General features: G+C 44.7%; 4 protein-coding genes across 4 annotated transcripts; 2 read left to right on the top strand and 2 right to left on the bottom strand.

Annotated features, from left to right (window-relative positions):
* Positions 1–851: 851 nt before the first annotated feature.
* N7478_011850 (uncharacterized protein) lies at positions 852–1,205 on the bottom strand (the record flags this gene model as incomplete). The annotated part of the gene is made up of 2 exons (XM_056928064.1): positions 852–1,000; positions 1,106–1,205. The coding sequence occupies 2 exons, from the start codon at positions 1,203–1,205 to the stop codon at positions 852–854; spliced, it is 249 nt and encodes an 82-aa protein (XP_056773791.1).
* Positions 1,206–6,412: 5,207 nt separating this feature from the next.
* N7478_011851 (MFS transporter) lies at positions 6,413–8,284 on the top strand (the record flags this gene model as incomplete). Its single annotated transcript, XM_056928065.1, has 3 exons — positions 6,413–6,778; positions 6,837–7,226; positions 7,280–8,284. The coding sequence occupies 3 exons, from the start codon at positions 6,413–6,415 to the stop codon at positions 8,282–8,284; spliced, it is 1,761 nt and encodes a 586-aa protein (XP_056773792.1).
* A 383-nt stretch (positions 8,285–8,667) lies between these two features.
* Positions 8,668–9,267, bottom strand: N7478_011852 (uncharacterized protein; the record flags this gene model as incomplete). The annotated part of the gene is made up of 1 exon (XM_056928066.1): positions 8,668–9,267. The coding sequence occupies one exon, from the start codon at positions 9,265–9,267 to the stop codon at positions 8,668–8,670; it is 600 nt and encodes a 199-aa protein (XP_056773793.1).
* A 3,463-nt stretch (positions 9,268–12,730) lies between these two features.
* Positions 12,731–13,210, top strand: N7478_011853 (uncharacterized protein; the record flags this gene model as incomplete). Its single annotated transcript, XM_056928067.1, has 1 exon — positions 12,731–13,210. One exon carries the CDS (start codon positions 12,731–12,733, stop codon positions 13,208–13,210), a length of 480 nt encoding a protein of 159 aa, XP_056773794.1.
* Positions 13,211–13,684: the final 474 nt, after the last annotated feature.

Consider the following 13,684-nt stretch of genomic DNA (forward strand, 5'->3'; position numbering starts at 1 on the left):
ACGGGATATAAATAGTTACTGCGATCTCAAACCCCACCTTTCTTGAAATTCGAGAAATCAGTCGAGACACGCGTCGACCACTGCACACTCCAATATAGTATCATGGCATCTACCTTCGCGTCAATGAGTCCGATCCACAACCCAACCTCATCCGAGACCCCGTGGGCATCCTGAAAAGAACTTGCAACCGTCTGGATGGAATATCATGCACATGACTCCGACATTCGAACCAACGAATTCCACGCCCACCTCTCTGATATCCCCTGAGACCGTTTCAAGCCAACCCATTTCCAGAAAACGGCAAGGATAGAGAAAAGGGCCTAAGAGATATTGGAGAAATCCAAGCTCTGCCATGGGTTTTGCCTACTGTAAGTACCTTCCCTCCCTTTTGTCCGACTCTTCATCTAACCGTCGTATAGGCATCAAGAAAGACGGGGGCATTCACTCGATTTCGAAGCGTGGTTCAGCGAAATGGATCATGAGCTACGGCTGATGTCCATCGACGACGTGATCCGCTGTGAAATCCCTCGTCCTCCGGCTACAGACGAAGTATTACCTCATATTCATGGTGTCTCCGTTGTCTTGCTACATTGTTTGTGTCTACTGTCAGTACTTGTACCCCATTTCTTTCGATTCTTGATCTAACCGTCTTATAGGACTCAAATAGAGATGCGGTGGTTGCTTCTCTCTCTCTCCTTCAGCTTCGCTATTCTCGTTGAATGTGACTACGTCGTTTGTTTTAATTTTCAATCTTCTTATCGTGGCCCCGACCAAAGATTGTCATCATGTCCGTCGTTCATCATTCATCAATTTGTTCTCTAGTTATAATGCTATTTCGTTCTGTTGGAAATTCAGCTTTTCTCATAATAAATCTCACTGACCGACTGCACCACCATTCTGGCGCCACCCAACCTTCTCGCAACTATGGTGTCTTTCGTCTCCACGCGGATGAAAGGGCTAGCCATTGAACTAGCCCAAGTCTCACTGTAGGCGCCAAAATCTAAAATAATCTTCCTTACACCATGCTGAATGCATTCAAGAATCACCTTCAACCTGATTCACAACAAAGATTCAGTCACGTATATGATGAAGCTTAAGTGCATACCTCGAATCTGGCAGTCTGTTCCCACCTTTTCGTCTCGCACTGGATCTACTACTCTAATAAATTCCGGACCTTCCGAGTCGGGATCTTTAACTCGGGTCATTACGAGGTCTTCACGGAATAATTGATGGGTCTGGACCGCCTGACGAAGACAATCATGATAAGAACTTCCATTTAAAGAGGGGAAAGCCGCTTAAAAGTCATGCATTCAGTCGGTGTCCACATATTCCTCACGGGCAACATCAGAAATTCTGGTCAAGAAGATTTGGTTCGTCATGTTTCCACTTTTATATCTTGAATCAGACTAACACATCTTGTTCTATAACAGACATCACAGACTATGCCAATGACCAAGCGTTGCTCCACGGAGTTTACATTATCTCTTACTGGGCCTCGCACGTGAAATACCCTTTGTAGTCCGATTCGAGTCGTTATCCATCAAATGTCATATGAATACACACCACGGGCTTGGCTGGGGAGGAAGTTGGTTGAGCAGTCCCGAGGCATCCTGTCAATTTTCTTCGCCTCGCTCAAACCAGGAACTTCCAAAAACATGCATTCTCAAGTGGAGTTACTCGACCCTCGATGTTTGATTACAGGCTGTCCACAGTGCTGCGCAGCCTTTTCGATTGGTGGGGGTTGGGGTTCGGTTTCCTAAACAAAGTCTTGTGTGTACTTTCATGCTCTTCGCCCAATAGCCAGGAAACAGTCATGGATTGCAGATGGGCTCGATTGCTGGAGAATTTGGGTAGACACAATAGCGTGTAGGTAGTGAGATATAGAGTGATCTAGTATGAAACAATGATGAATTCGAAAAGTTTAAAACCATTCTGGACCAATAGTAGACAGTCTGGGGCTCTTTCATATTCAGATTTAAATAATATGACGGTTGGATATACTAGACATTTTTCGACTCGGAACCCCAATATACTAACTGAGCCTGTCGTATGGATAATAATATCATGCATAATCCGACTGTAAACTTGTATGATGGTAAAGCAATACTGCCTACAGTTTTAATTGTCACGATATATCCACCATGATCTGATATTTTATACCTACCCAATATGATGAAACAGATCAAAGCTTTTAATGCGTTAAACCCAAATAAAATGTGTGTTCTTAGTGTCTGACTGACGTCGGAAAGCGTCAGTTGGAGATCCACTCTCCAAATTAGCGTGGGGGATAAAGGACACAAGCAAAAAACATCTTGTGGTGCTTCAATGACGGAATAGCTTTGTTCATGTTGATTTCCTAGCGACAATAGCCGCCTTTGTTCTTTATCACCAAATTCCATCCACGAACTACTTAGTGTTGATATTATTGGCCCTGATCTATTCTCGTACAGCGGACATGCATACCCAACCACCGTAAATACTAGTATGCAACGCACCACACTTGAAAGCGGTTGAGGAGGTTGGATATTCAAATCCCCCCCAGCTTGAACCCAACCTCTTTCTTAATCGTAAACTCAAAAGACGCATCCTGATAACGTCAAGGCCTTCGACTGGCCCCTCCGCGGATATCCACATGCCAACCCGGTTTTCAACAAGGCTGACCCACTTAGTAGACCCACTCGCAGATCTTATCTGAGTTTCGATCGGAGAATCCCACGATGACCTCAACGGAATAAGCCACAAATCTTGGCATCATGCAGAATGAATCTGGGAAGTTGATTCAAAAAGCAAAGGTGGGATTGGTATTATGTCTGCGCGTTTGGGATGGACATCCACAATCCTTTCATTCTTTCTCCGTCCCAATGCTGTGTAACCATTCTATGTTAACATCACCACTATTGCTAGCCTTTAATATGCAGGAAAACCATTCATCCAGTCAACTGATTCCAAAAGAGAATTTATATTTAAATTCAATACTCAGTTCGTATATGCTGGTATATGCTGAGCTCTATCCTTTTATATGCGTCAAAGTGAGGTCGTCACGCACGGCCTTTCCGTATATACGGCCCAACAAAGCCAGTCGTCTTCGTGGCGTCAAGAAAATACACAAAATAACGAGTCAGAGATTCATATTCGGGTCATTCAAAGACAACTTCTCATCGTTCGGCGTCAATCAGTAACAAATATTTAATCATATCCAGAAAACAATATTTTCCCCTCCGAGCCTGGTGCACCTGGTATCTCTTCGAAATCACAGCGACAGTGACGAGCTCGATAACGAAGCAGGACAACTAAAGCATCGCCTGCGAGTAGTACTTGAATAATGACAATAGTCCATGACATTCCCAGAAAGGTAATGCTTGATTGGGCTGAGACGGTGGGACGACCACTTTTCGAAAATCAATGTGACGAATTGAGAAGATATCATGGTCGCAATAATTGAAGCAATAGTAAGAAGGATTGCGCTTATCTGCCTGTAGTTAATGCTCTGCGTGACCTACAGTATGAGCTATGAGATACTTACAATGGAACTAATTGGCTTACCACTAATTTCCAGACAGGAGATGATGTAATGATCGATCTTGTTTGTAGGCGCATGAGGTTTTCCAAGCATTGAAACCCGCAAATATGGAAGTCTTCCGACACCATCCGGTTGTCTATATTTCCATGATTGTGACTATGCTTGCTTACTCTCTCTTCCTTTCCCTAGCTTGGTTGTCTCATTCAAGTTCTCTGTACGTATGGAAACTACCAAATTTCGATCCGAATCTGTGCGTGATGGGCGATTTGACGGATTCAAAAGTTCATATTGTTTCCAATCTGCTTTCTAAATAAATTCTTTGGAAGTTTCTAAGGCTATATATACCCTAAATTTACTATTTGGTAGGTGAATTAGTTACTCAAGGTTTTTGAGCTGGCTCTATGCTTTATTAGCCAGCCTATATAAATTGGATTTTCGAATCGAGAGTGGAGTCTACTAGTAGCTGGAGGCGCTTATTAGTCTCCTTGCCTACGATATTTAATTCTAAGGTGTCGGATTTCACGCACTGTCTCAGGGTCTTCTTTCTTCAACATCTTTTTCATCTTCACCGCCAAGGCTTTCACTAGTATAGGCAGATATTTTATCTCTCACTATTTCACATGCCACCTCAGGCTCTTCAAGTCCTTCCGTCAACTTTCTTCCATCAACTTTTTTCCTTTCTTATCTCTCATCGTGCAGATATTTGATATCTTACTTTGCGAGCTCCTCTATGGTCCTTCTATATAGAGATCCTCGCAGTTTGAGAGGTCATATATAACCCAAATTTATTATTTGACAGGTGAATTAGTGACTGGGGGTTATTGAGCTGGTCCAATGCTTTATTACCACCAGTAGCCCATATAAATGGGCTTTAAAAATCGAGATTGGGGTTTAACTTGAAAGGCGCATGGGCCTCCTTCTGATATTCAAGCTTATACAAGGTCTCTTAGGATTTTAGGTACTGCGCCAGGCTCTTCTTTCTTCAACTTGAAGTTCCTTTTTTATCTCTCAATATCCAGATATCTTATCTCTTCCTTAAGGAACCACCCCAAGATTTTCTTCCTTCCTCACCTTCCGGAATCAAGCTACCTCTATTTCTAACGGTTTAAATTATTACCAAGTGAGTAGTCACACTCTCTATTCTATCTTACCGTTGCTGACCTCAATACTCCACAGCAAAAAGTCCTCAAAACACTTTACGATGCGCACTCAAGCAACCTACCTTCCGCATACCTCAAGAGTGCGACGCCTACCCAGCTTAATCACCCAGCTTAATGGCCCAGATTATTTCGAAGCGTGATTTTGGGAGATGGAACACGAGCTACGACTGGTGTTCCTCGACGACGTGGTCCGCAGTGAGATCGCTCGCCCTCTAGAGGTAGGCACCCTATCACATAATAACAACGTTAGCTACAGACGAAGTAGGAATCAATTGATATTATCATTCAATACGTGTCAAACAATGGATGGAACAAAGCACTGGCCAAACCTTTCTCCATGAGGCTTTTGTCCTCTTTGGCGAACCGATAATTTTAGCAGACGACCTAATGTGGGCCATATGAATAGCTGTGGATCCTCGACCAGGAATGAACGTGAGGGAGGATTGAGATTGTTATGGACCTTGCGGGCAGTCACTCGGGCCACTGTCCTTTGCCCCTATTCTTCTTCCTTCTGTCTTAGAGGTCTAAACCTCACACCCATTCTGAGAGTGGCGTCTCTTCCCCACTGCGTAAACGTGCCTTACAAGTCGGAGGCAGCATGCGTACAAGGCAATTGCCATGCCAACTGACGAATTGCTATGCTCATCTGCGGCTAGGCTGGGTTTCTGTGATGACACAAGAAATATTTTGTACGTAAAGCCATAGCTTAGCATGTCTGTATGCCCCTAGGGAGGCCAGGTTGCCTAACGGCTCGTAGCCGAAAATAAACAATTACACACACACACACTCTCTCTCTCTCTCTCTCTCTCTCTCTCTCTCTCTCGCGCGCGCGCGCGCGGTCGGCTGAGGCAGATCTGCCGCAGGCCCCATCGTATCTCTGAATAGTTACACTCCTATAATTTTTCTCTCTTCATAGCAATATCATCGTATTCGCGCACACTCTTTCCGGTAGTTCCGGCCTCATAACAAAGAACGTCTTTCTGTTAGACTGTCTATCCATAAATTCTGCCATATCTCTTCACAAAAAGCGGGGGTTATAACTCGGCCGGCCATATATTCATGGATGTACGCACAAAGTAGTTATTCCCATAATAAATGTACATAGTGCGATAAGGCACGATAAGTATCTCCACATGACCGCGTGCCGAAGAGCCGACCAGCTGAGTCATCATGCCTGTAACGGCGCACGGAGTTCCGCTTCTCCTGCATCAAACGACGCTCACTGGTTCATACAACAGATCCATGGAGAAAGCGGTAGGCAATGCCGGTTCAGGCCGCCGCTAGCAAATGGGAAATTCTCCACGCAGGACCAAAATCCACGGGCCCTGAACCGGAAGAAATCTCGAACCTCCAATCCACCCAATAAAGATATGCAAAATCCGAAGAAAGAGGAAAATGGACGGCGTTAAGCAACGGGTTATCCCCATCGACTCCACTTTAGATGCATTACAGTTACTCGGAGCTCTTATGCTCCCGTGTTGCCGTGTGAAATTTCAGTCATAAGAACATGTATAAATCGTTTTCCCCGCTGTTTCTTGGCTTGTTTTTTTTTGCTTATCTTGTATGCTTCTGTCTTGCATATCTAGAGGAATCTCAACATAAGACTCTGGTTTATTCTGCATTGAAATATTCTTCTCCTTTGTCTTTAGAAGGCTTTTGAACGCTTTTCTTTTTCAATGATCTCTTGATCTCTTAATCACATCCAACATTCCCTGAGCAGAGGGCCGAGATCATGTCGGAGAAAGACCATATGCCAGAAGCGAGTCGATCTCGCTCAAACTCGACTCTCAGCACAGACACAGACTCCATCCCATCGTCAAGAACACAGTCGCGTGCGCGGAGCTTCGCATCAACAATAAAGTCCAGAACCAACGCAGACACACTGTACCAGACTTATTCGGGAACGTACCCAGATGATACAGTTCCTTATCGCACAGGAGACACACCGACGGAGGAACAAAACCCTGCGGGGCGAAACGCCAAAATCACCGAGGTTAGAACAAACGGTCAAGATGTGGACTTGGAACGGGGTCTAGATGCGGGGCAAAATTTAGAAAAGTCAAAAACAGGAAGATCTACACTGGTCAACTCCAAAATGGTGAGTATCTGCCTCTATCATTATACGTGAAGATGCATACGTCTAATCCTTATCACAGGTGACATGGGATGGACCAGATGATCCTGAGAATCCAAAGAACTGGTCGTCCACGAACAAATGGATGGCCGTGGTAATGGTCTCGCTGTTTACATTTGTTTCGCCCGTTTCAAGTAGTATGGTCGCTCCAGCATTGGATAAAGTGGCTGAAGATTTGGATATATCTTCCGAGTTTGTGTTGCAATTGACAATGTCGATCTTTATTCTTGCATATGCAGTCGGTCCACTTTTCTTGGGCCCATTATCTGAAGTTTACGGTCGAACAATCGTGCTCCAGTTATCAAACCTATTCTTCCTGGCATTTAATATCGGGTGCGGTTTCGCACAGAATACAACGCAAATGATCGTTTTCCGTTTCTTCGCTGGACTTGGTGGAAGTGCCCCACTAGCAGTACGTACCCAATCCATCTCTCATACTTTTCAAATCCATCTAATACCCTACAGATTGGTGGCGGTGTGCTATCGGATACATTTCTCCCAGAGCAACGTGGAAAGGGTCTAGCAGTCTACAGTCTTGCCCCTCTCCTCGGTCCAGCCCTCGGCCCCATCGCAGGTGGCTTCATCGCCGAGAACGTCACCTGGCGCTGGGTCTTCTGGTCCGTCTCAATCCTCGACGGAGTCGTACAAATAGCTGGTCTCTACTTCCTTCGTGAAACCTACGCCCCCAGACTTCTGGGCAATCGCGCAAAGCGCCTAACTAAAGAAACCGGAGAAGCGCACCACACAGAGACCGACCTAACGAAGGTGACTCTTAGCGAAAAGCTCAGCAGCTCTATCGTTCGACCATTCCGCCTCCTCACAACACAACCTATCGTCCAAGTCTTAGCAGTCTACATGGCATATATCTACGGCCTAATGTACCTCATGTTATCCACGTTTCCAACCCTCTGGACGAGTGAAGAGTACTACAATGAGTCCAGTGGAATCGGCGGTCTAAACTATATCTCCATCGGTGTCGGATTCTGGGGCGGCTCACAATTCTGTGCACCGATGATCGATCGCATCTACCGCATTTTGAAAGCACGCAACAATGGCGTGGGAAAACCCGAGTTCCGAATCCCACTCATGAGCATCGCTGCTATTCTGCTTCCAACGGGATTGTTTATCTACGGATGGACCGCCGAGTACCGCTGTCATTGGATTGCTCCTAATATCGGCGCTGCAATCTTCGGTATGGGTGTTATCATGGCATTCCAGTGTATCCAGACGTATATGGTGGATACTTATACGCGGTTCGCGGCTAGTGCCCTCGCAGCAGGTGCTTTCTTACGTGCACTTGCTGGTTTTGGGTTCCCGCTTTTTGCACCGTATATTTATGCTTCATTGCACTATGGTTGGGGAAATAGTGTGTTGGGATTCATTGGTATTGCTATCGGTATTCCGGCGCCGATCTTCTTGTGGAAGTTCGGTGAAAAGTTGAGAACGAAGAGTCCATATGCGGCTGGATAAAATTTCTTATTTGTGCTGCGTCTTTGTGTAATCCAGTTTGAGCTCTGGGGTTGGTGACGCAGGTACGCCTGGTCAAGGAGAAGTAATGTTGTACATAATTAATGCAAGATACCAAAAGCAACACAGATAATAATGAGTTCTATTATTCCAGCCCCGATCGGCCCTAGATAAAAAAAATATCGAGTTACATTGATGCCCAATCCTCCACCATTGTACCCGACACGCAAAAGGAAACTAGAAAATTAAATATCATGATGAAGATGACTGGAATGAGCAATAAACAGAGCATTGGACAACAATAAGAAAGCCCGAAAAACGATGGAGAAGACCAGGAGAGGAGAAAACACAACGAACCCACATATCCTATACCTCATACCCCTAGCTCAAATGTCGTAGCAGTGTGCCCTCCGCAAATGCTCTTCCAGGTTATCCTTTCGATTGTACGACTTCCTACATCTCGAATCGGGACACTCGAACGAATTCGGGGAAATATGCTGCGTGTCGACATGTCGCTTTAACTCGAACTTCCGACCAAAAGCACCAGGATATCTACATCCTTTCCACTCGCATCGAAAGCCGGATTGGACGAAATTTCCCTCAGTGAAATGTACGGCACTAGAGCTGCGACGGTAATGGCGTGCTTCTCTTATAACAGGAGCGGGCTCTAGACGTGCTCCTCGTTGCTGCAACGGTGGGCTGTAGTTTACTTGGGTTGGTTGGGGGCGTGTCATCCTGTAGTTGTGTTCGTGTGCCGGATTGTAGTTCTGGTAGGTGAATTCTGGGGAATGGTAGACATAAGCTCCTTCGAGTGGATCTGGGGGGCTAGATTGGAAATCCGATGTGGAGGCTCCGGGGGTTGTGGGGAATGTAGGAGTCATGTATTGATTTTCTGGCTGGATTGGAAAGGCAAAGAGATCCCGCTCTGAGGCTGGGAAGCCTTCAGTCGTTGGGGAGAAGGCCGTAGGAGAAGTCTGGGGGTACATTGGGTCTTGAGATGATACAGGCGCTCTGTGGAGCCAAGCATCGTTGACATTGTATGGAAGATCAGTGGGGAAAGACATGATGCAAGGGACCTAGACGCAAATTGATGTTGAACCAGAGTATATAGTAATGAAGAATAGCCAAAGACAGAGCTTTGAACTTGAGTTAAGCTTAAAAACGGTTGATGGAGGTGGGAAACAAATTGCAATCATCGTGGCTACGAGTGGTCGGATTTATAGGTAAACAGACAACCTTGTTTCCCCTTAGTAGAACTCACAACTCAATTGGGTAAAGAAGTGAAGATCTGCGACTGCTATACTGTAGGGCAAAGGGGTGTCTCGCCCCAGAATTCGAGCACGACCAATCGATTCGTTTAGCAGGTGCCTAGACCTCTTTGCAACAAATAACATCAAATTGAAGCTCCCCTCCTTGCGCACAAAGCACATCGCAACCACGTGTTTAGCTATGCGAATGCATAACAACAGAGCTCCCCGGAGAAGCAGGGATCGACACAAGCTATGTCCCCACTCCAACCCCAGAATAGATTGCAGGGTCAACCATGTGCAGCGCCGACATGATGGTCATGGAGATAAAATCATGATAATTATTCACCGGTTGAAGAATTGGTCAAAAAGAATCAATGGTGATCAAAGTTAGAGAGAGAAATGTATCGCACAGATAAAGTGCGTTCTGCCAGGTTTTGAAGCTTTCCTGCCGGATTGAGACTACCGGATGACTCTGATCGACAAGAATGTGAAACTTGTCCAATAGGATCACTGTATCACTTTTGCGGTACGCATCGGATCGTGGAAATTCAATTCCTAAATATGACACGAAAGTCCGGTTAAGGTCTTCAAGTTGAGCCTCAGTGACGTCGACTTCCCCGGAAAGCCCTTTTTGACATACCGATATTAACTTAAGTCAAGCTGCCACTTTTTTCTTCATAAATTTATACTAAATCAATTTAATTTTCAGGTCAAATCTCTACTTTCAATAGCAACTTTATTTACCGATTTAGTCATAATATGAAAAATCGAATTCAATATCTCACACAGGGTAAAATAGTTGACAACACAACCAAATTAAGCAAGATTAAGAATAGAAAAATGGAAAGGAGAAGGAGAAGGAAAGGCTGCAGGGAGATTAGGTTCCAAAAAGTAAACAAAATCCAGCACAACTGGACATCCTCAAACACCTATACACACACCTCCACTCATAAACTCGGTGTCAAACAGTCAACGCATGAATGCGTTTCAGATGGCCCTTGAGATCATCTTCCCTGTTGTATTGCTTTTTGCATCCCGAAAAGGAACATTGAAAAGAATTTGGAGAAATATGTTGTGTCTCAACATGCCGCTTCAGCTCTGTAACGCGGCCAAAAGTTCTGATATAGGGACATCCTACCCAGCCACATCGAAGGCCACTTTCCGCGGGTATAGCATAGGTCGAGTGCTGCGGTTCGACACTGAAATTGTCAGGTCTATCGCCTTCAATTGCAAGTGAGGGAGTGGGCGGCGTCTGTCTCTGGGCTATAGTGTACGAAAATTGCATTTCCGGCGGAATCTGAAACGCGAAATCGTACTCATTATCAAATGTACGAGGAGCTAGTATATTGTTTTCGAAAGTTGCTGAGGCCGAATTATATCCACAATAAATTGCGACTTCAAGTTATCGTAGTAATAGATAGGCTGTGCAAGTTGAAGAAGTTGGTTTCGTCTTGTGCCCAAGTATAGGTAGCTATTTCTGTGTGTGGATAAAACAAGTTGTGTTCGGAGCAGCGGCCAATTGGCCATACTCCACTGGCAGGAGAGTGGCTAGAGCTTGCTGATGTATTCTGGCCAGGTTCCAGGATCATCGAAAATCCTTGGCCCTGTTGCTCAGGCCAAATATCTGATGAGTCACGCATTTCATTTTCCACAAAAGAAGACATGATCGACGGTTTATGTGAGTTGGCAAAAAAGAAGTACATAGCGAGGGAAAACTGGATTTTCTTCTGCGTTTCCCGTCAGAGTCAGTATTCTGAAAGCACCCGCGGGTGACTTTTTATATTCCTATATTTCATACAAGTCTTCAATGTGCAGACCCTTAGGCCACTTGGCCGCGCATGGGTACGTCGCTCATTGCATTCGCAAAAAGTCCCCGAGGTTGGGATATGGTAGAATATAGCCACGGTTCGAAAATAATACGCACGCAGTTTTTCCTCTCATTAGCCTTGATATGAGTGGGGGCTATGCGTGTGAATAACGGCAAGAGGGCGTGGTTTATGGAGGGCCCGGTTCCATGTGTGCATACCGCAATAACTCCCGTGCGCAATGCATACGCGGATCAAGGAATGTTGTAAGATACAAGGGGGGATAATAATTGGCTGCTTAATAGATTTGACGAAACCCACGGACCTCTGGACCCACCGATCTCTAATCATATCTGCCATAATGTAGGTAGACCCTCCATAGGGCACCAATGATAGAAATTGGGCTAGGGGTGGTTTCGGGTACGTGGTATAAGTCACGGTGGTACAGCTGCTAGCACTTGAGCTCGTTGGGTACTTTTGTATATTATACCTGCAATGCTTCATCTTGCATTTTGCTTGCTTCTCGCTGAATACGGTAAGCAAATTGTCTCTCTACGTCCGTTTAGCATCTGTGTTGACTTTGTTGGCATTAATCATTGAATAACTAGTACTACACAAAGTATATGTGGTATATGCCGAACGGATAGCCTTGGAAGTTCACACATTATCTTTCTTTTAAGGAGATACTAACTGTATTAAGAATATCATTTTCTTTAGTGCTTTAATTTATTCCTAGGCGCCACAAGGCGGCATTGAACAAATTCATCGATTTAATCAATATAATATTACGCCACACTTTATCGAGACATTCTCCGCCCGAGCCCTTGGCATTTCAATAGCCTATGGTGTTGCAACGCTTCAGCTTGCGGAATGTGAGTTACTTTAGGTGGTAAAAATAATAATCCTCATGTTCTAGAAAAAAGTCTAAGTCTGCACAGAGTCAAGGGGAGTCCTATAGGCAGTTCGTAGTATAGCGTGAAGCTTTTTATTTCAATATTACTAGTACCACCTGTGCAGCATATATGAAGAATACACGGTTAAGGTTATGAACTTTTCACCCAAACCATCGGTTTTGATAGGATACACGAGATATATCCCCATACTATGACCCGTACTTTCTCTTAAAACTTTCCGCATCGAGAGCATGAAGAAGAGACTCGGAGAAGCTCTATGCCAGACATGGCTCTTTTATAGTAGAGCCAGGGTCAGCTGACCCATGAAAATTCGAGGTCCTGATAAACCTCACACTATATAAAGTCTACGTTTCTCACTCCTCTCTCTCTTTTAGATAGATATCGGTCGACAGAATACAACATCTCAAAACTTTCTCTCTCCTCTGTCCCTCCCAGATCTCACCACCATCGGTATCTTCCCTGATACGAATCTCCAAAGTCATGCCGCCAGACAATGCACCATACCACGAGTACAAGAAGGATTGGCCTCCAGAGCTCATCAGGCGGCTTAGGGCAACATATGTTGGACGTCCCACGACCCCGCACTACGTCTCAGTATTTATGCATGCAATTTCCGGTCCTGCTACAGATCCCGAGTTTATTATTCTGGGCGTTTTTGCATCGAACTTCCTTGCCAATCGAACAGCCATCGAATTTTTCAAAAATGAATATTCCGAGTTCTTAAATCAAGATTCTGATAACCCTCTGGCTGACTTCCGCCAGATTGAACCCCACGACCCTTCTTGCCTTGAAATGAATGAGATAGGATGGTCTGTCTTTGATCGTGGCGAGCTGTCATTTGTGGTTTTTGATGGTGGCGATGAAAATAAACTGAGAGTGTTTGTCAAACTTGCGGTTATTCATTCGAGTTATCAGCAGGATATCGCTGAGAGTGGGTATGATTTGAGGATTACTACATAATGATCTCGACTTGAAAATTTGAAGCTGATACAAGGGGGCAAGGGTGATCACTTTGCTATTGCTCGTAGAGCTATGAGAACTCTTAACAGTTTGAGCAAGAATATCTGGGAATTTATTGTCTCTTACATCGACTTGTTTGTTTGCACTAAAGGACCGTGGAATCGATGAGCTCTGCCTCTTAGTATTGTTGCCAGGGCTATAGTGCGTTCTCTTTCTAGTTCCAAATCACTATTTGGAGGCAGGGAGTGGTTATTGGTCATTTGAACACATTCTCATGTATCCCAATTCTCAATGAGCATTAAGTAAGTATTTACAAAATAAAACCCAATGTATTTGCCAGATAGAACCATAGCATCGACCTTGGAATCTTCGAAATTACAATTTAATGGAAATGGCTGGGTAGCGGATTGAAGAAAACAAGATAAGAAATTCCCGAACGCAAAGACTCCAAGTTATCCCGACATGATGATTTGG

This window comes from Penicillium angulare (assembly GCF_028827245.1).
Source record: "Penicillium angulare strain IBT 27051 chromosome Unknown utg000009l_segment0_segment0, whole genome shotgun sequence".
Lineage (NCBI taxonomy): Eukaryota > Fungi > Ascomycota > Eurotiomycetes > Eurotiales > Aspergillaceae > Penicillium > Penicillium angulare.